Raw genomic sequence first — 27,163 nt, 5'->3', positions numbered from 1 at the left:
TTTCAGTCAAGAGTAGTTCCTAATTTTGGCACTAACTGATTTTAGATTTATGTGGAGCACTTTGGTCACTTAAGGTTGTCTTCAAAAGTGCTAAAGAAAAACCTAAATAATGAAAAATTAAAAAAATAATAATTTATGAAAAAAATGTGTTTTCATAATAAAAGATACCAATTCAAACAATAAATTCAAATTGCTATAAAACAAAGAAGAAACCTACTTTAAAAATATTCAATTTCAAGACACCAGAAACGATCCGTTTGAAATGATCCCCAGAAACACAAACAACGTCGCAGACTTCCAGAAAACTCACAAAATTACTTTTATTAAGGGACAGGTAAAAAAAGTACATGATGTATAAAAAAATACAAAACCGCCTCGTCTAACTTGTAAGCTAATTAAATGCATAGCGACAGTACATGCAAGTCTACAGCTGGGCATCCTACAGCGTCCCACTACTCTAACGTTTCCTTCAAGCTACAAAGGTAAAAAGGGGAGAAAACTACAGTCTGGTTGCAATCTATCGCTTGTTACAGCCTACATGATGCAAGGTGGTGATGCAGGATAAGTTCGGTTGCACGCAACTCAACCCATGAGCAAATAAATACTTAACATTTCACAAATATCCACAACCTGTAATCCAAAATCGACGCTGCATTAAAAGGAAGCCCACGTCAGAATTACATTCGTTTTTCTTTTCTCAAAAAGGATAAAAAGATGACAATAATAATAATAATAATAAAAAGACTTTTTTTTTGTTTTTTTATCGTGTAACACTTCTAAGCCGGAATACAAATAAATATGAAATAAATAAATATCGAGCCCTGTGTGGGAGCCGCAGGACTTTGACCCTTTATGTACAAAAAAAGAAAAATCCCACCCACAGCCGCGAGCGACGACGTGTGAAAGCTCTCATTAGTGTTTCCTGTTTCCAATACCATAAACATACATACAAATGATCCGGACAAGCACCAGCGTCCGTAGAAAACCTGCATTGATTTGACATTGGGTGAATTTCAATGTGCTTTGGCTTTCGTTTGATAAATAAAGTTAATATCAGGCTATACATCACAACACATTTGTGGTATATTAGAGGCAATGGCATAGAATTTCAGCTTATATAAAGACTTTTAGCATAAACGGATCCAGAAATGAGGAAAATTACTGATGTGGGTATTGCTCAGTGACTATAGACCGATTCTTTTTGTGTGTTTTGCTGTCGTATTTTGTGGTATTATTATGCAAAGACACTTCTTTTTTAGCTTCTTTGTTTGTTTTTTTTTTCTTCTTTTTGTTTTTTGATAAACATACAAAAATAAGTTAAAACTTCAGAGAGAAACGGATCCAAAAAAAAAAGTAAAAAATAAAAAGCAAAAATGTACAATTTGTTTGTTTGTTTTGTGTGTAAGGCCATGCAATGTTTAAAGATCCATGCATGAGATTATTTCAGGGCGTTTGGAGGATTTCTGTCATTCATGCAAAAAATGAAATGCACTACGTGTTGCTGAGGCCACAATAAACAGCTACTGTCCCTTTTTGTCCCTTAATACCAATCCAGAAGTAACACTAGCGTCATCTGTAGCACACATTTAAGGCTGGTGTTTCTTCTTTTTCTGTTTTTTTTTTGCTGTTGAGACTGTGAATAGGCCTTATGGATTCAAACGCGATCCACTTTGTCTTTCGCGCACAGAAAAATCTAAAGCAGTCTACAAACACAAAACCGTTTTTTATAAGAGTGGACGTCGCTGCGAAAAGAGAGGAGGGGTGGGACTACTGTACATGTCTGTGCTCCGTCATTCATTCCAAAACGGGATAAAAAATAAAAAAGAGAGGAGATAATAAACTTTTCTCTGGTTATATCAGTAATATGAGTTTTTACAAAATGTCCACAGTGAGGCTGAGAGTCAGCCGTGTTTTGAAATGTTGGGTGATGGACTTCAAGTAGCACCTTTTATGTTTTTGTCGGGGGTTTTTTCCCGTGAATCGGCAGACGTATTGCGTTTTGGAATAAAGTCTGTAAAATGTACCAGCGAACCAGAGCTTCCAGCATTTCTACTAAAGTAGATCGAAAAAAAAACAGACAAAAACAAAACAAAACAAACACCACAGATGACGGTCCCGTAAAAGTATTAAATAATAAAAGAGACAAACAGGAGAGTCCATAAGTTATCGTTTGACCGTTACAAACAGTCCTCCCAGAGACGACCGAAAAGATCTTTAGCTGCTCTGTGACTGAAGGCAACCCGAGGCGAGGGAGGGGGGGTCGGGGGGCGGGGACACAGAACGACACCTTCAAATTAAAATCAACAAAAATTAAAAAAGACGCAGCCCGAGATTTCTTCAGAGACGTTGCCGAACCTGGGAGGGGGAGGTGGTGGTGAGGAGGGGGCGTCGGCTTCACCAGCCTCCCTCCCCGCTCCTGACTGGAGGCGTTGTCACGGTGACGCGCAGCTCCGCATTCTCCTCGCCTGTAGGCGTCTCCTTCACTTCCTCCTCCTCCTCCTCCAGCTGGGGTTTTTCCACCCCCACTTGGCCTTCCTCCACCTCGACCTCTTCCTCCTCGTCTTCCTCCTCCACCTCCTCCTCCTCCTCCTCCTCCTCTTGTTGCTGCTGCTGCTGACGCTGTTTGTTGCGGCAGCACGGTTTGAACAAATGGGGGTCGATGAGCACCTCCCCAAAGCGACCCTTGTAGATGATTCCGCAGCACACCTTCTGCCTGCAATAAAACAAACAAACACATTAATTAAAATAAAACCAGGAAGATTACAGCTTTTTTTTGTTTTCTGTTTAAAAAGGTGATGATGCTTTTAGCCTGTCTGTTAGCAAAATATCTCATGAACCGCGGCGACCATAGATCTTGGTTCTTGTCGCACATCCCTCAAATGGTTTGTACGCCAAAACGTCAGCGTGTCTTGCCTCCGATCTTTTTCCACAGGAGGAAGTAGCACACGTTGTTACATTTTATTTATTTTTATAACATCTGACTTAACGGCTCCTCAATGAGGTGTTTAATTGATAAGAGCGACCTGATGATTTCACCGAAGTGAACCAGCCCAGCATGGGTGGACCGCTACACGCGTCGAGTCACTTCAAACTCCAATCAAAAGCTGCCCAGGCGTACCTCTTCCAGTAGGTCAGGTCCAGGAAGGAGAACACCGGGGAGCGGCTGGACCCCGGGCTCAGCTCGGCGTCCGACCCGTCGTCTGACAGGTTGCTGTAGCTCGGGGACTGAGCCGGAGAGGTGCTGGAGGTCGTGCTGTGGGCGTCTGAATCTGGCGAGTAAACAGAGCCGGAAAATTATGTCTCCCGTCGCGTAAGACGGAATAAATCCCCGCCGTCGTCGCGGGACGCAAAGCAGAACTGACTGTTTCTTTTGAGCTCCTTCTGCAGCCTGCTGACCTGGCTCGGCCGGGCCTTCTTGGAGATGGACTTTATCTTCTTGGGTCTGGAGGTGATCTTTAGGCTGGGGCCTCCTCTGGCATCGACAACCTGCACGGAAGACAAGAGTTTAAGTCTCAAGCACCTCTCATCCCGAGTGGGAGGGAAAACGAATCAGTAAAAGCTCACATGGTTCCAGTTCTTCTTGGTTCCCACGGGGAGCTTCTTCCACCGCTTCACGAGGAGCACGCAGGCGTTACAGATCTCCCCAGAACGCGTCTCGCTCAATCTGCAGGACAGTTTGTTACGCTTTCACAGAAAAAAAAAACAATTAAATAAATGAAAAGATGGCCTCCCCGGGCGTCTCTTACCCAAAGCAGCTCCTGAAGTCCTTCTCGTACCTCTTGCTGTCTGTGAAGCGAGAGCTGGACGACTTGGCGCGGCAGATGCAGCACCCGTCCAGACTCCGGTACATTTTGGGCTTGTGAAAGCCAAACATCTGCGGGAAGAAAATTTTTAAAAAAAACTTTACATTTCAGCCGTTTAGACGGTCACTGATGAGCGCCACGACCATCAGATCAGACCAAGGTTAGATCACAGAAAAACCCTGAACACTGAGGTCATCTTTAAGTTGAAAAATGATGGCGCTGTAGCCGTGAATGTTTAAAATAAGAGTCTGTGGCCGCTCTTTGGGGTCACAGCGGGCGAAAGACGTACGCCGGGGCGCGACCAGGGCTCAAACCTGCAGATTCGGGGTAACAGCTCGGCAGGTGCGATGCAAACAACTCTCAGCGACTACTACCACAGCGGCCATCTTGAATTGGACCTAATGATTAGTTTTCAAACAGAACGTATTAAAACCTGACCAGTGGTGCATGTGATATTTTGCTAACAGACGTGCTGAGAATGACTCTCAGCTACTACCACTCCGAACTCCAGCTCAGTTTCTGTCAAACCGGCTGAGCTGCGGCCAACTTTGTGTTTCCCACGTTCAGTTGACCATGGCAGCCTTATTGAATCGGGGTGGTTTCAATAGCTGGTCACTTTAAAGACCTGCATCCGGTGATGACCTTCTGCGAGTTTCATTAAAATACGTCCGCTGGTTCGTGAGATATTTTGCTAACAGAGGTGGGTCAAAAAAACACCATCGCCCGCCTGTCGGGTTTATTATGGATCTCGTTGAGTCCCGGCTTCAGCTGGAGCATCTCTGACCCACATGGTGGAAGTAGGTCAGCAGTCAGACGGATCATGCCAGCACGAGGCGCTCGGCGGCGCGACCTCACGCGACGTTCGCTGCGCGCGCCACCACGCAGTGCTAACAAGTAAAAAATAATCTTAAATTATGAGGTTTTATATGAGGGGGAGAAGGCGTGTGTGTGTGGAGGGGGGGCGGGGGTCAAATCTGCAGGAGAAGAGTCCTACAAGCGCGCGCGTCACGCAGAAGTGCGGTGATTTATGTTGCTGGGCAAAAACGTAAAATCCGGCACACATGTGGACCCGAACTGCGGCAAAAAAAAAAAAAAAACTGCGAGCCGCGCCCCCCAGACTGGGTTTTTTTTTTCTTTTTTTGCCATCAGTCCTCGGGGTCCTCTGACAGCCAGAGAGAGCGAGAAGAGAGCAGGGAAAAACACAGACCTCTCACTCTGCTACGTATTTCACACAAGGTTTGTAGTCCCACGTTATAGATTTGGGGGGGGGACATCGTGGTCTACAAAAAGTAGTTTTTTGTTTTTTGGCTAATATCCATTGTGGTTCCCAGTGGATCACAACCCTCACTGGCTGTCGTGAAACGCCAACTGGGTGGTCTTTTCGCTTTAGACTGCACATTTTTCACGATTCTAATTAAAAGAGCTGCAAACAGAAGACATGAATGGACAAAAGCAGCCTGGTTATGATTTTATTCATCCCATATTGGTCATTTAATATAATCTGAACATTCTTGGCTGATGACGTCTGCCATCGTTAAGCTGGATCTATATCCTCTGTGATGGTCCTCTCTACGAGGACATTTGGACACCAGTCGTTTGTTTTGCTCGTTCTTTTTTTTCTTCCACAGTTAGCAGCAGATTAACCCCTTAATTTTCACCTAAATTTACGCTGAGCACATACCCGCGTTCCACTGCCAGAGCAAGCTCCTTCAGTTCAGGATACCCTTTTCTTAGTGATGTCAACGTGACACCGACACAACAACATGGACCACAGTCTCAGGGGGACGTTCCCAACGCCTATTTGAATCTATAACATAAAACCAGCCACTTGTGCCGGTCCTGAGCCTAGGTGAGCGGCGCAGGTCGTGTCAGGAAGGGCATGTGAATCCATCCGAGCGACACGGCCGAGGCCCGGGGTAAACAACGGCCAGCACCGGTGCTGTTGACAAGCAGGGTGCCGGTGGACATTGTGCTACTGCCGCGAGGAGGGAGAAGAGGAGCGTTGAGGAACAGAGTTTGACACCCGTGTCCTGCACGTTATGGATGTGTTCTCGCTTAAAAGCACCTGCTTGAAATTAATGATTCGTGGACACGCTTCTGGAGAACTTGCCAATTTAGTGAGGTGATTAAACCATTTGAATCAGGTGTGTCGAAGCACAAAAAAAAAAACTTCCACGAGCCTGGAGTTTGACACCCCTGGTGTAGGACATGGAGGTAGTTTGAAGTGAGGACAGAGGACACAGAAGATAGATGGAGGACGATGACTCGCTGTGGTTGAAAAGAAGAAGATTTGAATCTATAACATAAAACAGTTCTGATGAAAAGCGGAGTCAAGCTTGTTGGTGATGGAGTGAGATTGTTTTTGTTTTGCTTTTTTTACTCCGAGTGGGCCGTCTTCGCAGCGGAGAGGATCTCTGCAGCAGACTACAGTAGTGACGCAGCTCAACATGGCAACACGCTTCAAAGGCGGAGGCAGAAGGGGGTGTGATGCGATTTTCCGCAAAAAATAAAAAATAAAAATAAAATAACATCTAATTTAAAAAACTACATCGTTAGCGAGCGTAACGAGGCGAAACACATTCCCGGAAAGCTAGCTAATAATAATAAAAACATAAATAATTAAAATAAAAAGAGTTGTTTTCGTCGAGAGGGAAAAGTGCAGCTCTGTGGAGGAAGCATGGCCCGACACACGCACCCATTTTATGATGACCGTCCTCTCTGCTCGACGCCCACCTTCCTCCTCCTCCTCCTCTCACTTCACGAACCGAGACTTTCAGAAACAAACATAAACGTAAAATAAATAAAAACAAAACAAATCCAAGCGTTAGGATCAAAACAGGCGTGTGTGATTCGAGCTGTACGCTTTTGTTGTTTTTGTCGGGTCCGGGGGGCTCATCACGTGTGCGAAGTTCAAAGCAATTTTTTTTTTTTTTAATTTAAAAGATAAAAGTCGGTTCTGGTTCGGGTTTAGAGTTTGTGTTTTTGTTGACAACAGCGGCCGCGTGTCGAGGCGCATCTCCGGTCCCGGGGTGGGCGTGAAAGCGTGCGTGTGTGGAGGACACCAAGTGGGAATAAACACGCGTGTTTTCTTCACGCCGAACCCGCATTTACGACCTGAACCGATCCGAGTCCAGGTGAACGACGTGAGCGCGCGCGCCTGAGCAGTAATAACAACAATAATAACAACAACAGCCTCCCTCTGCGCCTCATGTCTGCGCGCGACCTGACACCATTTAAAACGCATCCTCGCGCGCGGTTAATCCAGCAAAACGTTTGTCAAGTTGCTCGGAACCGCCGGAGCCACGCGCGCACGCACACTGTCCCGCAAGCAGGCCTCGAAAGGAGGAGGAGGAGAAGAAGAAGATTGTTCGAGACAACTCGGAGCTTGTTGGGTTTTTTTTTACTTTTAGAACCCCGCTGAAAAACAAAAGGCAAACCGGAAGCGGTCGCCGTGGTTACCTTGTCCGGGAGTTTCTCGAAGCCTTCGGGGCAGCAATTATCCGTGAGGAGGAGTGCGACTGATGAAGAACACGAACCCGCATCGGTAACAAGCTCTCTTGTTGATGTCTGAGCTCGAGGAGGGCTCGAGGTAGAGATAGTGGAGCGCGGGGAGGAGGGGAGGGGGGAGTGGATAGTTGTGGACTCAGTGCGCATGCGTCAGCTCCACACCTCCATTTCAGAGCAGAGGGCTGAGGGCTGCTGCTGTTTTTTTTTTTTTTTTTTTTTTCTTTTTCTTCAATCAAATAATTTACATAAACGACGCGTGACGTAGGCGTGCGTCCGCGCTCGGCTGGCCTTATAAGGACGGGAACATTACGCGGGAACGGGGGGCTCGGCCGCCGTTGCTATGGCAGATTGGAGAATGTAAGCAAAGGGGCGGGGCTTGTCGCTTTACTACGCGACGCCAGATGGCCGGTCTGCGGAGGGGCTCGCCGTCTAGCACCGAGGTGGGCTTTGTTGGTGGGAAATGCGCGAAAACAACCAGATTAGTGTGAAGTAAAAGGTGGGTGATATGTTTATATATACCTAATCTCCATCCAGTGCGCAGCAAGGGCTAAAATAGGAAAAATAAAAAGTCAGTCATCCTTAGATCAGTCTTATATGAAGCAAAGGCCCTTATGTTTTATATTTATTTACATATATACATAAATATATGTTCCCAATTACTAAAAACTACTTCAATCACTTGCCCCAGGTCTAAAAAAGTTGAGATGCATATATAAAATAGAAAGGATTGATTTGCAAAGCTCATATTTTATTCATAATGGACCATAAGTAAACATAACAAAAGTATAAACTACTTATTTTTTTAATTTTCTTGGAAAAATTAGGTAATTTCATATTTGATGGCAGCGACGCATCCCAGAAAGCTGTAAAGGTAAGTGGGGAAAAAAGAGTGGTACAGAAGTAAAGAGGACAAAAACTGAAAGACAATACTGGATCTTCAGGTTCTCAGTCAACACAGAAGAACACCATCCAGAACCATCTGCTGCCGTCTTCTCTGGACCAAAAATAAACTGAGGCAAAGAGGAGAACTGATCTGAGGTCAGACGGATCAAAATATGAAGTTCTTTTTTGAAACCAGAGATGCCGCATCCTCTGTACTAAAGAGGAGAGGGACCATCCGGCCTTTTATCAGCGCACAGTTCAAAAACCTGCCTCTCTTATGGTATAGGGGTGCATTAGTGCCTCTGGCATGGACAGTTTACACATCTAAAAAGACAGTGTCAATGCAGAACAAAAAAATACTAGTTTTAGAACATTATATGCTTCCATCCAGCAAAGACCCAGAACTGTTGAACAATCCTCCATCAGACAAGAATGGGGTAATATTCCCTCTAAAACCTCCAGCAGCTGCTCTCCTCAGGTCCTGGATGTTTACAGACTGATGTTAAAAGAAGAGGAAATGCTTCATGATAGATGTTTCTGTCTCTCAAAAAGATATTAATGGGGAAAATGATGCCTCCAGTCTTAGAGGAATAAATCTAAATGTCGTTATTTGCATTCTCTAAACAAACAACACAAGTCTTTGTATAAAAATGAGTCCTGAGAGAAAATGCCTGCGGTGCAGACATTAAGGAGCTGATTAACAGATAATATGGTCCCAATAATTGGGCTATCAGTTAAATGAAGCAGGAAATTGATGATAAGCATTTAATTCAGCACCGGGTGTGACAGGAGCTCTGAATAAATTGGATCAGTCAGAAGCAGGTTTGGTGACGATAAAAGATCTTCACCATGTTTAATTTTGATAAAAATTTAAGGTTGAAAATGGAAATGAAGGTCCGCCCTGAGATCTGTGGTTGACGAACACCTCAAAACTTTTAATTTTTTTACCTTGACCTAATTTGAAAGACAGCCCATGTCTACAAATTTATTTTTTATTTTACAAACACAATGTTTAGCTGTTTCATAGAATGTTTCGTATTATGTTTTGATTGTATTTTCAAAATAAAAGCTGAATGAACATCCTCCATGAGCAGCTGTTTCTTACATTTGTCAGGGGTTTTATTCTTGTTATCACTGTAAAATGAACATCCATCTGTTCCTAAATTAAAATTAAAATAAAATTACTTTCCATGAGCCTCGTAATACCTAAACTGTGCGTAAATGGCACGTGAAATAATACCAAGACGTGTCAGTTGTGTCAATAACTTTAATGTTCAACAGCACACTCCATAAATAGTTCATTATTGCTTCTTCTAATCTGTACTTAAACAACAAAGACTTGGTCATAGTAGGGTACATACAGTAGTGCTTGCAGGATAGTGCAGAGGACAGCATTTTCATAGTTGTTCAGCTGGTAAATTAAATGTCACATCAACATAATACTTACATTTTTATGAACCTGTGCTCTATTCATCATATGCATTTTGCAAAAATGACTAAACAGTTTGGAAACAAACACCTTGTCTATTTTTCACATAAAGTGTGACCATTTTGGAGTCAATTGTTGTTCACAGAAGCTAACAAAATGCCTTTATACAAGGGGGGGAAAAGGGGTCAATACACCATTTTAACAGCTGGAAACCATTAAAAGGATGGGCAGAGCCATTCTCTGAAACTTCTGATGAAGCAAAATATTTACAATATGAGAAGGGGGTGGTAGAAGGTTTTCTGACAGAACGATAAACAGTACTGAACTGACACAATGAGGACACCAACTGGGATTCAGTGTTTTTAACCAGCCGAAGTCTTCATAAGCACACGACCTCAAACTGAAATCAACAAAGACCAGCGGGCCAGACGTCACGCTGAATAACAAGAGCCTAACACAGCAGCTTCATGTTTAAATTATACGAACAGAGCAATAGTTTCCTCGAGTATATTCACCGTGATATTAAATAAGAGAAGGATAATAAAGCCTGAGTCATGACAGTTCAGATTATAACACCCAAAGTGATGAAATTCTGGCCATGCATGTTCAAATTTCAAGTGCGAGCCGTAAGTAGGACAGTTAAATACAGTAAACTCATGTAAGCAGGAAAAAATATCTAATGCAGGTGTCAGATTTCTCCTCGAGGAGACAGGATTTCACAGTGTAAACAGACATAAGACTACTTCCTGAAGCAAATACAGTTTTATAAGACATTTACATCAATGGACAAGGCAGATATGTTTGGTGCTTCAGTAGCCAGTGTCTTCGTCTGGTTCATTTTAAGGATGCAGTCACATTTCGCAGGTGTCTGAACGGACCTCCTCCTTCCACGGCTGGGAGGGGGGAACGTTTTGACCGCGTCGGGGTCAGAGGTCAACCCCTTTAACCAGCGCCGCCTCCAGGGTGATGCCGAACTCGTTCAGTGTTTGGAGGATCCGACAGAGGGAGTGCACGGCCGCGCGGTCCCGCAGCAGGGCCCCGTCCTCGTACGTCCGAGGGGCCAGAGGACACTCCGCCAGCAGGGGGAACCACTGGGACAGAAGTCTGTCTCTGCAGACAGAAACCACAGAGTCAGCAACCACAATGAAAGCTCCTTCAGCACTAACTTTTAGTCGCAGAAGCCAAAATATTGCAAATTATAACCAGAAATCCTAAAATTATCTTTAAACAATCAGAAAAATTGATGTTTTTTTGTTCTCCGTGTTAGTATTTGGATCTCTGACCACTTTAAAAACAGCGTTTGCTCACCTTATTCCAAGGCAGACAAACAGCTGGAACTTTCCCTCTTTTCCGATGTTTCGGGGTGAAGCATTGATGGCGTTCACGTAGCGGCACAGTAAATCCCATGGTGGACCCGTTGTTAGCGTCGATCCGTGCAGGCCACCCATCTGATCATTTGTCTCCATGGAAACCACAGCTTTCTCTACGGGAAGAGTCGGCGGTACCCTCAGTCAGACTTTGTGGCATGAATTTAGAGACGAAACAAGCGTAATCGCCACTAGATGGAGACAGGAAGTGAATTTCACAGCACAGACCCACCTACAAAGTCCCAAACAAACACGTTCCTCTGGAAAAGACGGTTGGATTTGAACCCGTGGAGGAGGAACTTCTCCAAAGCGAGCACCAGTCCGCCTTCGCCACATAGCAAGACCGTCAGGTTCCCCCTCTGGGATGAGACAAGGGGAAGAGACTAATGAGTCACGGCAAGAAAATATAACTCATGTTCCGATCTGAGGAACGAACTAAAGTTAAAGATACTGTCGCAGTAACACACCTCCTGTTCAGGTTTGTGGAAATGTTTAACAAGGTTGTTCGCCGCCTCCCTCAGGTCCTCTTGAACTTCAAGGGAACTCATCCCTAAAAAGACAAACAAGCAATAAGAAATATATACAGTAACAGAAACAAGTGATACATGAGCATAATCTGTTATTATGATGAGCCGACAATCAAAGTAGGTCAGCTATTGTGCTGAAGGAATGCCGACGAAGGAGGCACATACGGCTTCGGCTGCCGAGCGATCCCAGCACGGTCCGCACACTCTGAGACGGGGACGTCAGCTCCGGAGGGGTTCCTGTCCACCTTCCAGAGTCCTCCTCTGCACCAGGCGTCACCAGCTGACCGATGAGGACTCTTTCTAAGCTGCCGTCGCCCACGCCCTTCCCCAGCCATCGGCCGCACGGGAACCTAGAGGCAAAAAGGTGCAACAATTCATTACATTTAAATACTAAGAAGATTATTCCACAACCACAGTTCCCAAAAGCTGGGGCGTCGTGTAAAATGTAAATAAAAACTCGGTTTGAACTCAGAATTAGGTTAATTGGCTACAGGTCCATCGGAGGACTGGATATAGAAAAGAAGCAGAATCTGTAAGAAGTAAAGACGAGCAGGAGTTCACCAGACTGCAAAAATAGTCTGAAAATAGTTCAACGATTTAGGAATAATGTTCCTCAACAGAAAATTGGGAAGATTTTGAATATCCCATCATCTACAGTTCGAAATAACATCAAAAGATTCAAGAATCTGGATAAATTTCTGAGCTCAAAGGCTGTTTCATCTGTAAAATGCTGATTAAAGCTCTATCAGGCAAAGAAGAAGCCAGATGTGAACACCATACAGAAACGCTGCCATCTTCTTTGAACCAAAGAGTTTAAAATAAACTGAGGCAAAGAGGAGAACTGATCTGAGGTCAGAGACCATCAGGCCTGCTATCAGCCCACAGTTCAAAAACCTGCCTCTCTGATGGTATGGGGGTGCATTAATGCCTCTGGCATGGGCAGCTTACACATCTGGAAAGACACCGTCGATGCAGAATAAAATATACGAGCTGTAGAACATTATACACTTCGATCCAGCAAAGAAAACTCAGAACTGTTGAACAGCGAGAATCCTCCATCAGACCAGAATGGGTCAACATTTCCCTCTAAAACCTCCAGCAGCTGCTCTCCTCAGGTCCTGGATGTTTACAGACTGATTTCTAAAGAAGAAGAGATGCTTCACAGTGAAAACATGGCCCCTGGACAACTTTTTTGGGATGTGTTGCTACCATCAAATTAAAAATTACTTTCTTCAAAAATTGGTACAATATTTTAGTTTCAACAATTGATGTGTTTATTATATATTACACTGTAAAAAAAATTGGGTTTATGAGATTTGTAAATCACTGAATTCTGTTTTATTTCCTTTTTACACAACTTTTCAACTTTTTTGGAATTGGGGTTGTATACGTATTTCATGTTAACAAGCAGCGAGTGTTCACCAGTATTGTGTAATGAATCCATAGTTTATCCATTTTGAAACATTCAAAGACTCATTGGTGGTTCTGCATGTTTTTCTTGAATTTTTAGAACAAATTAATTTGTTTCTTTTGCTGCCTGCCACAAACACGCAATCATAACTGGAAGTTGCCGTCAGTAAGCAGACTCTTCCACACTCTGCTGCGGCACAGCCAGCGTTTACGAACGAGGGCCGATCAGAGCGTTAGACTTACTTGAAGGTGTGTCCTGTGATCTCGTTGTACACCATCACACAGTCGATCAGACACTTGGCCAACAGGCCAGAGTTCTCCTGCACTCCCAGCTGCAGGGTGCTCAGCCTGCCCAGGTTCTTGCACTGAAACGAGAAGCACGGTGAGAACAAGTAGTCCCAAACGGTATCTAAGCAAATCCAAATTGTACAACTTAGAAAGGGGAAATCGTAAAGTAGTAATGTGAAAATGTTTGGGCACTTTAAGAGAAGCTAAAAGGACTAAAACTCCTTAAATCTCATTGCAACAAGCAGCCATGGAACTGTCTGAAAATGGTAACTAATGGTTGAGGTCAAACTGAAATGTGAAAGACTTTAAAAAAAAAAAAAGGTAAAGAAATAACAGAAAATTAGGGATAAAAAGGCAAATAAAAGCCTCTGTTTAGGACTGAGCAAAGAGAAAATTGTTTCAAATCAAACTTCAACTTCACGAGTCTTTAAAGGAACAAGTCCTGCAGTCTGATGGTACTGAAATAAAACATTTTGGCTGTAATGAATACATTTTAAGAAACCATCACTTGTGTTTAAATCAAACTGCACTTTGTGTTGGTTAAATTAAATGTAATGCTAGATAGCAGAGCATGAGGAAAGGTTGTTTTTGTACCAGGGCGATGATGCTAAAGTACGTCAAAATCATGAAGTTTTACCACGACTTTTAATTATGATCAAAAATCTGTAAAAAGACTTTTATAAGACAATGCATGCAAAGTAAAGTATAGATTTTGAATTATTAAATCAAAACATTCAAACAAGAATTAAGATACTCTTAGCACAGCGTTTTGAAACTTTTTCTTTTTTTTTTTACAGTAAACAAATGTGACCCATGCTGGAAAAATTAGTCACAATAAAGAATTTTTAAATATTGAGTTATTATTTTCAAAATTCTAAATCTGAAAAGCTTCAAAATGATTCGTAGTTTATTGAAATTTGTCGCTTTATCACCCAAAAACAAGCTAGTTTTGTTTTATTTGAAAACTCAATTTTTTATGAGTCTGGAGGGATGTCGTCAGGAATTCCTGTCCTATATTTAAGAGAAATCCCCGAGCTTCACAATTATGCCAGACATTATACCAAAGGATTTCCCAGCAGAGAAAATAACTCAGTTTCAATGGAAATTATAAGGGTTACAAGACAAAGGATTTTATTTGAAGACATATGTGTCAGAAAACTTTGATCTAAAGGTAAATTAGGTCAATTTTACCAAAATCTCAAAGCGATGTTTTCACTTTTCTTGCACTCTTTTCACTCATTTTGCAGCACGGTTCACATACTTCATGAAGTCCTGTAAAGGGGAGAGTGCGCACCTCGAAGAAGATTTCCTGTGTGTTCTTTGGGACCTGTCTAACCCCTGAATCGCCCAGCTCCCCAGACACACACACCCAGGGGTTGACGGTTGCCATGGCAATGCTCAGCTTCTTCATGGGTATGATAACGACGCGATACGGAATACCTGAGAAGGCAAAGGACACCAGAAGCGTCACAGCTGTTCTCACAGCATCACAGAAACAAGTCTGTGTGACTCTACAGTCATGATAACGTCAGCAGGGCGGAGCTAAACGCTGGAGGAAAAGCCACAAGTGAATTTGTGCTTTTTGTTGGTTGTTGACAGAACTTACTGATGGAGGTGAAGGTGTGCGTGAAACAGAGGTAGTCCACAGTGTTGAGAGAAAGGAGGTGGAACAAAAACTGCTCCCGTTCTTCCTCACAGAGCAGGAACGCGTGAGGTTTATACAGCTGCCTGTCAGACGGAACAAAACCTCCATCAGAAAAGCTACGAATTTAAAACAAAAACAGCTTGAACGAGCGGCGAGAATCCAGACCTGAGCAGCTCCTGGTTGGTCAGCAGCTCTTTGAGGTGCTGGGACAACATTTTCTTCTCCAGAGCCAAATGAATCCAAGCTCTGGCCTGACCCACCTCAGACAGATCGTCCCTCATGGTTTGGATGAACCTGTAGGGAACGTACAGGCGGGCATGAGCAGGCCGAGAAAAAAAAAAAAAAAACATGAAAAGCTGCCAAAAGCAAAGTGGCAATAATGTCTGTTTGTTTGTCAGCAAAATATCTCAAGAACCACAGAACAGAATTTAAGGAAACTCTCAGAAAGATATCAAGTTTTACAGATATTTAGCTATTTTTGGAGTCGTAGCTGAGGGTCGTCTTCAACATGTGAAATCTCACGAGGTTTGACTAAAACAGCTATAATTCCATCCCTTCTCGTTATAAGATCGTCTCAGTTTAAAACTCTGGCAGCGGGCGACATGCATTCTTTCAAGGCCTGTAATTTCCAATCTTTTCTTTCCAACAGCAGAGGATTTTCACTCTCATTACCTCATGTCTTGTATCAAAGAGCCTCTCGGGAGCAAAGTGCCATCATCAAGCAGCTTCTGGTCCAAACAGTTAGATCCTGAACAGGAAGAGAGTTCAACACAACTGCTCAGTTGATTTTGTTTACTTTAACGATTAATAAAACAAAACCTATCCTGTTGTGGGCTGACCTGAAACATCAGCCGGGACCTCCGTCTTCTCCTGGGCAGCCTGGTAGTGAAGCAGATGGGACCAAAGCGCTGACTTTCCCTGGATATAATAAGCACATTTGTCAAACCTTGTTTCTTTGAGCAGAGGGGTGCACAGAGGACGCCTGTTAACAAAGAGGTTATAACGTCTGACCTGTTTCATCTGCAGACCATGGCCCCAGGTCCTCTCCAGCAGATCACACAGCCCGTGGATGAGCGTGTTCTCCTGGAGGCCCGTGATGCTGGCTTCTCCCTGACCCAGCTCCACGCACTCCTTCCCCATCCTCTCCATCAACATCCGCTTGGTCTGAAACAAAAGTGAGGCCAGAATAAAAAAAAACACGCTGCATCAACCTTGAGTTATGATAAAACATTCAACGCCTCTGCCGCTGCGCTCACCTTCAGACGACATTCGCCCAGCAGCCCATCAGCGAACTCTCTGTGAGTCTGAGACACGGCTTGGGGCGACGGGTCGAGCAGTTTAGACTGACGAATGGTTCTCCTTGTGAATGTGTGTCTCTGTTAACCAAAAAGAAAAAGGGCTGAGCATCAGAGATAAAAGCCGGTGTGTTTGTTGGAGTGTCTCTGGATAAAAGAAGGTACCTGTTTGGGTTCGTTGTCCACTCCTGACTGATCGACAACGCTGGATCTCTTGGGTTCGGACCTGCGTGAAGCCGTGACGCGACCGGACCACCTAGAATACAGCAAAGAAATAAAATTACCCATTTAAGCTCTATTTAAGTCTATTTCTTCAACAGAGTAAGCAATTTTACTTAAGTTAAAGATACGAGAACGTCCCAAGCATGTGAATACATGGATATTTTGTAAAAATATCTGACTGGGATTCAGGAGGCGTTCATTCCGACTGACATCAAACCAAAAGCTCACTTGTGAGTGTTGTGCGCCTGTGCGAGCACGTCCGCCTGCAGCTTTGGGAAGTATCCGGGGTGGTGACGACCCTGACCGATCCTCATGTCCAGTAGATGAGGGTGTAGCGCCGTGTGGTCGGTCTTCAGCAGCCTGTGCTCCACGGCCTGAGCTGCAGAGAAAAGCACAGGAGTCGTCTCAGTTGCTGCTGCGGATGGAAATAAATCAGCAAAGTTGCACCCGAGGGGATCAAACTGCAGCTAAAACTCTTGGAAATTTCACGAATAAAACTGGGGCTGACAGCGTGGCAGGAAAGAAGCCAGAGAAAGAGCATTTCCTGCAAAAACAGAGCGGGAACGCTGAGTGCTGGGCGACAGCTGAAGAAGCTGAAAATGAGTCGTTAAAGCCAAAAGCAGCAAACCTCTTGCTAAAATCTTAAAGTAGCAAAAGGAATAGCTCGCTAAAAGCTGAATCGCCCGTCGTCTTTTATAATGAGCAGCTTCACCTGACTCAGAGAGCGTGGTGCATTTCCTGTAAGGACGGATGCGTGAATCCTCGTCTCCCGTGTCATACAGCCGCTCTCGATCCAAACGACTGTCAAACAGCTGCTGCAGCGGCTCCCTGTCCACCCAGCGGGATATAATTTTCCCATCCACAAAGGATGAAAACATGGACGTCTCCAGGAACCGGGACAAGAAGTGCAAGTGGGTCGCTGGCTGAACTGAGAGGAAGGAGCCCTAAAACAGGGGGGGTTAACACAATCAGATGATTTCTCTGAAAGTAAAAACATAAACGCTTTAAATTTATCAGACCTGTCAGTCAGACAGCAGCTGGGTTACCTTATCAAAGCTGCAGGTTCCCTCTCGGTTGCTCAACCAGGAGTCCAAATCCGGCGCGCCGTGGATGATAAACTCCTCATACCTGCCAAAAATGGCAGCAAAGCGAACAGCGAACACCTCCCTCAGCTGAACGTTCAGCTTGGAAGCCTTCAGCTCCTCTTCCTCCTCTTCAAACGCGTGTCCCAGTGTCTTCCCTCCCTCGGAGGCTTTTCCTCCTCCGCACCTCTTCGCCAGAGCCTGGAGCCTCTCCAGCACCGCCAGCTCCTCACCTCCGAGGTTCCCGTTCCTCCTGTCCTCCATCAGGTCCTCCAGCACCAGGCTGCTCAGGCGGGGGGAGCCGGCGGTGGCCGTGGCGCAGGCGGTGGGCTCGGCGGTCACTCCTCCCTGCGGCAGGAGTCCAAAATGCAACAGAACCTCACTCAGTTCCTGTATCAGCTCGGTCTGGTCCGGGAACAGGGGCAGGTCCTCGGGGACTTCCACACAGTGGTTGTCGATGTCAACGAAACACAGATTGGCCTGCAGAGCAGAAAGAGCAAACGGTTTTTCACGTGACTCCCATGTCAGGTTAAGAAGTTTACCAATCAGAGTTATCCCATGAAGATAAAGTGGCTCAGCTCCAATTAAGCTGCAGGACGGAGAAACTCCATTATCAAATCTTTTGTATTTCACTACGATAAGAGCTCACAGAGTTTTATCTTGTGGGGGATTGTCCTACGTTATCACAGCAACAGGAGGCATTGTGGTGAAATTATGGTATTGGCCTCTAACAATGAGAAACCTGAGCAGAGGAAGTTGTAAACCTGCTGAGCCCATCTTTCTTTCGGGAGTAAGAAAGATGGGCAGCGGTTTGAAAAAGCTGCCTCTGTAAGCAGCAGTCAGCAGCAATGCAACCTTCAGCGGCGACCCGAAGCTGACAGCTCCGAGCCTCGGGGGGAAGCTGGGAGATGCACCTCGGAGCGGATGGCTACAGAAGACTCTGCAGAGTCATCCTCCCACTTCTCACCTTTTATTATCGAGTCAAAGAAGAGAAACGAGGCGCTAAACATAGCAGACTAATACTTCATGGAGCCCTTTTTTCCCCTGTTGTTCAGAGACAGCACAAGTATATTTATTCACCCACTAGCAATAACCTTTTATAAATTCCCAACAAACCTACACATGTGATTAAAAATAATCCCCCCAAAATAATCACAGTCTCTCACTTCCATTCATTATTCATTGAAGCCCATTATTATGGATTAGTCAGCTCTGCATTTCTCTTTCATCTCCCCCCGGAGCTGTCTTACTGCCGCCGTTTTTCTGGGGCAGAGCGACTTCAAAGAGGATTCAGCCAGATATTCATGCGGCAGAGAGGGGGATCTCGGAGGCAGGCTCAGAGTGGTATTAGGGACATCTCTGAGGAGAGGAAAACAGCGAGCCAGTTGGACCAGCCGGAGGCAGGAGGAGAGCCGAAAAGGCTTGCATTAGGCTTTTTAGATCTCTTTATAGAACTGTTTCGCTGCACCCTGAAACTCAATCCGGGTAAAATGCGTTCATACGCGTTTAATACCTCGTGCGGAAGGTGGAGGGAGGACCTCTGCGCCCCGTCCCTGCGGTGGATCCCCATCAGGAAAGGCACGGGGGCATCCAGGAGGTGGTGCAGCGGGGTAGAAATGATGGGCAGATAGATGTGCTGCCACTGAAATGGAAACAGCAAAGTGGTGATGCCCTCCGCCACCGTCATCAAACGCTGGTAGTCTGGGGGGACGGGGGACAAAAAGGAGACGTTGTCATAAATGTAGAACCTGAAATCGCCCAGAGGGTTGTTTTAAAGCAGCATTTGAATTACACTGCAGAGCATGGCATGGTAAATTAAATATTTATACTTATTTATATTCAAACTCAGATCCCAGTCAGAGCTTTCTTCTAGTTGTTGCTGTTTTTTTTGCCACAAACTTATTTTTGTTAGGTTTTGTTAATTTGGTAATAACAAAAAAAAATTTAAAAATTGTAGAATTTGTGTTTGATTAATGATTATTGTCAATAAATATATTTTTCTGGGATTTAGCTTTCTTTGAGCATTATATTAATTGTGTTGTAATAACCAAACCCAGACGTCACGACTGAAGTTGTGTCTTGTCTTCTTTATTAAGAGTTATAAAAATAAGCATAAGCAGGCGTTAAAATGGTCGACTATTAACCTTAAAGAGTCTATACTAATGATTTTTATAAATATACAAATTATGTTTTACACTGCAGCAGATTTTTACGCTTTAAATAATAAAAACCCTAAAGCAGTGGTGTCCAATCCTGGTCCTGGAGGGTCACCATCCTACAGGTTTTAAGTTGTTTCTCTGCTCTTCAGCAGGTTTTCAGGTTCTGCAGAAGCCTCAGAATCACTTAGAGAAAGCAGAGAAACATCGAAAACATGCAGGACAGTGTTCCTCCAGGACCAGGATTGGACACTGCTGCTCTAAAGTGTTGGTGCAAAACAGCTCCTTGGTCTTTGCTCCACTGGGGCTAACCATTAGCTTGTCAATCTGCTCAGAGTTAAACTCTGTCCCTCCAAACTGAGGTCGTTCAAAGAGCTACCTGCAACAGGTAAGATATTAATTGTTCAGTGCCTTTCTGCAGAAGCTGACTTTAAAAAAACGAACTATCCCTTTAATGTGTAAATGAAGTGTTTGAGGCACTTCAGAAGCATCTGAGCAGTGAGTGATGTCTAATGTTGCCGAGTTAGGAGCTCACCCTTAGAGTAGAGCAGGACTTGTGTCTCCAGCAGTGCACAGGTCAGCAGCTTCACCATGTTGTCCACGCCCAGCAGGGAGAAAGCCTCTCCAAGAGGATAGTCCCCCAGAGGAAGCTCCCCTGGCCCGGGTCGCTGGCACACGATGGGCCCCTGCACGCCGTGGAACCTCAGTGACCGGCCAGGTGGAGGCAGGGGCACCTCATACAGGATGTTGTAGATGTAGCTCTCCAGAGGGAGGGGTGGTGCCGTCTGGGAGGCGACCGCCTGGTGAAGCTGAGCCAGAAACTGCCGAGAAGCTTGCAAAAAGGGGAGCGGCGTGATGAGGCAGAGGGCTTTGGACACATACAGGGTGTCGCGCGCCGCATCAAAGGAGCCCGCGCAGCCGAGGCAGCCGGAGACCCCGGCCAGAGACTCGGCGTCCGACTCCTCCAGGCTGCTCGCGAGCGAGTCCATGCTGGAGGAGGAGGGCGAGGAGGCAGAGGAAGACGAGGACGAAGGCGAGGAGGAGGACGCGGAGGAGTGGTGCTCTACGTGGTGCATCTGGTGGAGCGTCTGCATGGCAGTGGTAATCTGAGGGCTGGTCACCTCCTCGTAGAAGGTGTGAACGGAGCCGTAGGAGCGCGTCCCGTCGTCAGAGGCGACTGTAAATGAGTGAAACCGAGGGTCCAGCCTGTCTGCTTGCGTGCAGAAGGAGAGGCCTCGGGGCATGCAGAGCTGGAAGCAAGAAGAGCAGCAAAGACATCTCAGAATCAAGTGGAAATTTAAGCTCTGTAACTTACTAAACAGGCTTTGTTAGATTGCTGTAAGTCCGACTGAAGCTCTTCAAACATTTTAAAACTGTTAATAAGTAATAATATTGATATTTAGGGAGCTTTATGATCTGGCTTCAAGCTAATGTCCCTGGAAGGTCACTTACTTCTTCTGATTGTTTGCTTTAAGCTGTCCTAATATCTGAGCCGGCACAGAAAGACCACCAGGTCTTTGCAAAAACTGCAACAAGCTGCCTCTGAATGTTCCAGAGTCCAACACTGCCTTAGTTTTAATCTCATCTTTAACACATTTTTCTTCCCCTAGCTTCTGATTCTGTATCAGAGTGGATGTTTGGTCTTATTGGAAAATTTTAAAATGTGCTTTTTAAATAATATGTATTTTGTTCATAAAAAAAGAGACTTAAACCCAAAACAAAACGAGCTAAACATAAAACCAGTGTAAAAATTGAGAAGTAGTTTCAGTATTAGCTTAATGACACTGTAAAATGGTGTTAAACGTCTTATATTTACATAAAAAATGGTCAGGATGAAATACACCCAAAAGATTGAAGTAAAACAAACAAATTTTAGTTGGCTAGGGTAAAACATTAAATTTGTTCTGACTAAAACTTCTGTTTTCATCGTCATGACCTGATTTTTCCCCGGTGAACAATAAACATCGTCCACAAACTAAAGCTAAATATAATCATAATAAAGTTTAAACAGGAGCAGCAAAAACACACCCAACCACCAACAGCACTTCCTCTCAATTCTGTTTCTTTTAGAAATTATCTGCAAATTATATAAATAAGTGTAAAGTTTTAAATATATTGAGTCACAAGTCCACTTTTCATTTAATGTGATAGAGAAGCTCTAAAACCCCCCTTTCTCAAAGCGAAAATAAAAAGCTTTTTGCCTAAATACATGTTAGTTTTCTGCGCCTGTTGGAGGAAATAATAGTCTCCAAAGCCTTCACGAGGAACCGAATGGCTCACCATGTTGACTGCATCTTTGTTGAAGGGGTTCTTGTCTGTGTTTTCCGGGTAACGCACCAGAACCTTGGACTTGAAGGACCGCCGGATGGGGCTCTGCTCGAAACTCTCACCTGAAAGACGAACAGAGAGGTTGTTGTGTCATCGCAGAGATTCTCATCGTCACAATACGACAGCTGCCTGGAGGAGCGCAGACAGGACGCCCTCGTCTGCTGCAAACATAACGTGGGTTTCTTTTGGCAGCGAGGACAATGCTGCTGTTAGGAGGAGGAGGAGGAAAGAGCCTGGCGAAGGTTATATAACTCAACTCATTACCATAAAGACAGACAGGGAGGACAGGACGATGCAGCTCTTCTCTGACACCCTGCAGCAAAAATATCTATGTGCGAACATTCAAGGTGGGAACAGGCCGACTCTGAAAGAACTGCATTTGCAGTTCTTGGAAGAGGACTCGTGTATTCTGTCTAAAATCCTACAAACGCATGCATAACCCTGCAGGATGCACTGGTGTCGGCCTCCCGCTCTGTGTGAACACAAGTGGCTGCGACAGATTTAAAACATGATTCAGAGGGGACGGTCAGCTCAGCCCCATCTATTAGTCGTCCACTTTTTGAACAGATTAACCTGAACGCTGCTCGTCACTTTATTCTCCATCCCCACAGCGTGGATGCTAGAAAGCGCATTCGCTGACATCAGAGGGCGAAATCCACAACAAATGAAGAAAGCAACAGCTTCCCGCCGGCTCTGACGCAACTGCGGGAACGTCCACCTCACCTGCCTCCAAGATGACGCAGGAGACCCCGAGTGAGGAGCACCACTTCGATTTAAACTGAGTCACTCCGGTGGGCGGGAGGCAAGCGGAGCTGAAAGACGTGGGGGAGTCGGTGCTCTTTGCAAGGGATACAAATCGGAGCTGGCGCTGACTGAGAGGCAGAATCAAGACACCCAGTTGCCATGGCACCCGTTTCCGCCGTGGCCTCTCAGACAGCTGCCGCGCTCGTCATCGGTTATGTCATCTCTGGTTTTCATCAGCTGGAACGATTAAAACCCACTCCGCTCCCGATGCGAAAAAGATGCCCCTGAACGCGTTTCCACAGCGCAACGGAGCAGGGGGTGGGGGGGGGGGCGAGGTGGAGGGAGGCGGAGGGAGGTTTGTTTTAGTGCTTGAGTGAAAGCTGAAATGTCTGTTTCAGTTAGGCTGTAATCACCACCCATTAGCCCACTAAGACAGACTCCGTACACCTTAATTCATCAGCAGTCATTAGAATTTCCAAATCAAAATGGCTGCAACAGTAAACTGACCTTAGAAAACACAGAGATGGTTAGAATTCAGCCAGTTTTGCAGATTTTGAGCTAAAATCTGGTGGGGTAGTGGCTGAGCGTCATTTACAGAACATACTCCAAATGCTGCTCATTCCACATGATCTTTGATTTAAATCATAACAACAACTGTTGGTGTCAAACCCTGTTTGTCTGTTGGCAAAATATCTCCTGAACCGTTCGCAGATTTTTAATGAAACTTTCTGAAAATAATCAGTGGATCTTCGTCTAGAGGTGATTAACCTTAGGAGTCAATCCAATTCAAGATGGCCGCTACAGCTAATCAGAATTAGCCAACACAAAAGTGACTATAACTCAATCGGTTTTACAGACACCGAGCTAAAATTTAATGTGGTAGTAGCTGAGAGTCATTCACAACTGATTGCAATATTGCTGTTTTCAAGGTTCGACCAACAACGGTTATACTGCTGTCTTTTCTTGACACAAGACGATCTTAGTCTGAAACTCTGGCGCGAAAGGCGACAGGCGAATGCTAGGCCTTTAATTTCTGAGCCGCTTTCGCCCTCAGAACATGGCCGCCCTCGTTGCTGGTCATTTTAGCATTAAATTCCGTGTTTTATACTCTTTCCACAGATTAGGCCATCCATCTCGGGGATTTACAGCCCCGAGTTGGCCTCCGCTCCCGAAACAGGTCCATTCTGAGCACGAGCAGCCGTAAAGTTGGGCATCACTCACGCTCACGGGCCGAACTGTCCCATTCATCACATCTTTACACCAGCAGATGAGGGCGGACCTAAAGGAAGACGGCACGGACTGAAATCACAGATTGGTCCAGTCAAGCTGGAACAAGCACAGAGAGGAGTTCAAACTCGAAGAGCGTCCAGTCTTTCAAAACAGAGATTTAACTCAAGTTCGACTTTCTATCTCTATACAGACGAGAGGATACAACTCCCTGCAGTCAGCTCTGTGCGGTCAGGGAGTTCTCCCCCTGCACTGTCGTCATCCTCCCCCCCCTCCCTCCACCCTGTGACCGCCATCAGGCCTGCAGCCTCGGACGTTCAGCATTCCAACAGGCAGCCTCATGTGAAATTTGATTAGGCTGCAGAAAACACTGTGCCATCCATTGAGAAGCCAACAAGAGCAGATTGTCTCTTGGTGGGCATTCACTAATTACACCATCGCACAGCAACAGATGCCACGTTACCTCATCTTCGCTTGGATAACGCCAGGGTTTTTCAGTTCTGGACGGCTCGTTTCACGCAGAATGTGTGTACGGCAGAGGCAAAAAACATAACCAGACAAAACCCCCTTTAAAAAGGGGGAGCAGAGACCCTCCCCTCTGCCCCCGGCTCTACAGATCTAAGTTAAGAAAGCAACTCAGATGGCATGACATCAACCAAGCGGTTAGCTGGAGCTCTGAAAACTCAAACATCACATACAGCTTGACCTAAATGAGCCGTTTTATTAATGGGCTCGGTGCTGTAAGCCCCCAGAGGAGCAGCTCCAAACGAGCTTCTAACGGCGAGGACACGGGGAGGACAGGGTGTGACCATTGTCTGCTCGCTCCAGAACCTGGAAGTGACGTTCGGCACGCTCGGACAGGTCTGCTTCCTCACAAACAGACAAGAGCAGACATCACACAGCAGCCCCCTGCAAGGAATAATAAAAAAATAGGTCCTCAAAGAAAATGAAGAAAATAACACTACAAGATAGCTCTTTTTTGGTTCCCCCCACCTCCTTTCCAAGAACGCCACCAACCACAAATAAACCCTTACTGTCATTAGATCCGTTCACACACACAAACAAGCATTTCCTCTCCCCTCCTCTCGCCACCGTGAGCTTTTGTTCCTCTCAGATCCCAGAATATTACACATTCTCATCAGCCCCGAGACAAAGGAGCCACGGCGTGGATTATTTTCCGCCTTCCGCGACTCCGGGAACAGAGAGGAACGGGTTCTGCCTCGGTTCTCGGTTCTCCAGCTGTGATCAAGCTTTAACGTGCGGGGACAGGATGTTGTTGTTCTCTCTCTGTCTGTCTCGGCCTGATCTCTGCCGTGTCCCTGATCCGCAGAAAAATATTCACAACCGTCTCTGTTTAAAAACAACAACAACAACAAAAAAAAAACACAGATGTGTTCTTCCTCAAGCAGAGGTCAGACAAAAGACCAGACTATGGAGGTAAAAAGGGCGTAAATGTCCTTTAAATCCAACAAACAGGCTTCAGATCAACTGAAATACATGTTTTATATCATTCCTGTTAAGCCAATACGCTTATTTTTAAACCACTCCACGATAATAGATGCAATCACTCAGATGATGTGGCTGTTACATAAATTTGGGCACATTTTCTGGGTCATCTGACAGACAAAAAAAAAAACAGAAAAAAAGGCATTTATGAATAAATTGATGACACTCCAGCACAAATGAGCCTTTAAGAAACTGATCAATCTGTGTGATATTGTCGCAGTATGAGATGCTCTGTCTCTAAATGTTATTTTCTGAGCATTTACCCGCTCCATCGTCCGGCTCCAGGCCCGTCTCCGTGTCCAGCCCGCACACCGCGAAATAGTGGGCGAAGCGGCAGGAAGCGGCCGCCGTGGCTCCGGTCATCCTGGAGGCGGGGACGGTGCGACGGGCTGCCCGGTCACTGGAGCTCGGAGCTCCGGGGGTTCATGGCGGAGGAAGAGGAGGAGAAGGAGGAGGAGGAGGAGGAGGATCCGCTCGGTGCTGCTGCCTGAACCCGATGGTCCCGCCGTCTGACTGGGATGGAGTCCGGAGGATCCGGCGGTGGTCATCCGAGGGAGGAGAGAGAGAGAGGAAGAGGAGGAGGAGGAGGAGGAGGAGGAGGAGGAGGAGGAGGAGGAGGAGGAGGCAGACAAAAGACTAAAGGGAACATCACCCCTGCAAAAATCTGACACATGCACATGGTTTAAAAAAAAAAGGGTTGAGATACAAGGTTTAAAAATCACGTTTTAAATTAAAAATTGGCTTTGGAAAATGTTTTTTTGTTTTTTTAAAGATTTGAGAAAATAAATCAGGCCTTTTAATGTTCACCGGAAGTAGGAGGTTCTAACTTAAAACTTTTTTTTGTTTGTTTGTTTTTTAACTTTATGCACTTTTTATGCGCAAATCCTGTGGAAAATTAAGACTTATGTAGATAAACAAAATCTGTGGAAACCCATTTCTGCCACCTGAAAGAAACAAAAAGACCATTTAGGTCATATTTTTGAAAGAGTATCTCAAAAGTATGATTTAGCATCTGATATTTATGACTGAATATCTTATAATTATGAGATACTATCTCATAATTATCTCATATAATTATGAGATAGTCTCTCATATGAAATCCAAAGTTCAATTTATGAAACAGTATCTCATAATTATGACATGCTAAATCATAATTAAAAAGATACTAAGTCACAATTTTGAGAAACTAAGTCATAAATAGGAGAAAGTAAGTCATTATTTTGAGCTAAGTCATAATTATGAAATATTTTCTTTTTTTATGAGATGCTAAGTCATTATTTTGAGAACGTATCTCAAAATTATGACTTAACGTCTCATATTTATGACTTGACTCATATTCATGACTTAGAATCTCATAATTATGAAAGACCAAAAGGATGACCTCTGCTGTCTCATAATTATGTTTACTCGTCGTTTTGAGATTGTCTCTCATACGAAATACAAAGTTCAATTTATGAAACACTTTGAGAGAGTATCTAAAAGTTATGACTGAAAGACTTTATTTTTTTAATCATAGAGGCAGAAATGGGCTTCTATACTCAACAGACTTACCTTATATAAAGGCACCTAAAAGTTATATGGTGGGTTTTAAAGGTTTTATAATAAAAAATATACATTTTGTATATAGCTAATCTGGAAAATCGTGAACCTTTAAAGTAGAAAACACCGAGTTGAGAAACCTGTGCTGAAAACCTGACTCCTCTTTGGGTTTTAACAAAATTCAGACGATGAATTTTAAAAAATCC

General features: G+C 44.7%; 2 protein-coding genes across 2 annotated transcripts; both read right to left on the bottom strand.

Annotated features, from left to right (window-relative positions):
- Positions 1-295: 295 nt before the first annotated feature.
- sinhcaf (SIN3-HDAC complex associated factor) lies at positions 296-7,411 on the bottom strand. The gene is made up of 6 exons (XM_017423083.3): positions 7,263-7,411; positions 3,747-3,874; positions 3,565-3,664; positions 3,363-3,486; positions 3,119-3,269; positions 296-2,713 (listed from the first exon to the last, which is right to left on the bottom strand). Exons 2-6 carry the CDS (start codon positions 3,872-3,874, stop codon positions 2,395-2,397), a joined length of 822 nt encoding a protein of 273 aa, XP_017278572.1. The 5' UTR covers positions 7,263-7,411; the 3' UTR covers positions 296-2,394.
- Positions 7,412-9,445: 2,034 nt separating this feature from the next.
- Positions 9,446-25,978, bottom strand: LOC108239977 (DENN domain-containing protein 5B). The gene is made up of 21 exons (XM_017423059.3): positions 25,682-25,978; positions 21,894-22,003; positions 20,149-20,863; positions 18,971-19,158; positions 17,422-17,937; positions 17,088-17,319; positions 16,604-16,754; positions 16,319-16,409; positions 16,115-16,234; positions 15,870-16,022; positions 15,698-15,776; positions 15,531-15,606; positions 15,024-15,152; positions 14,820-14,941; positions 14,508-14,653; positions 13,169-13,290; positions 11,681-11,865; positions 11,456-11,538; positions 11,221-11,347; positions 10,930-11,104; positions 9,446-10,731 (listed from the first exon to the last, which is right to left on the bottom strand). The coding sequence occupies exons 1-21, from the start codon at positions 25,779-25,781 to the stop codon at positions 10,548-10,550; spliced, it is 3,804 nt and encodes a 1,267-aa protein (XP_017278548.1). The 5' UTR covers positions 25,782-25,978; the 3' UTR covers positions 9,446-10,547.
- Between the last annotated feature and the right edge of the window lie 1,185 nt (positions 25,979-27,163).

Source organism: Kryptolebias marmoratus, linkage group LG11, assembly GCF_001649575.2.
Source record: "Kryptolebias marmoratus isolate JLee-2015 linkage group LG11, ASM164957v2, whole genome shotgun sequence".
NCBI lineage: Eukaryota > Metazoa > Chordata > Actinopteri > Cyprinodontiformes > Rivulidae > Kryptolebias > Kryptolebias marmoratus.
Note: the sequence above shows the minus strand (reverse complement) of the source record. Positions and strands in the feature narration are given on the sequence as shown.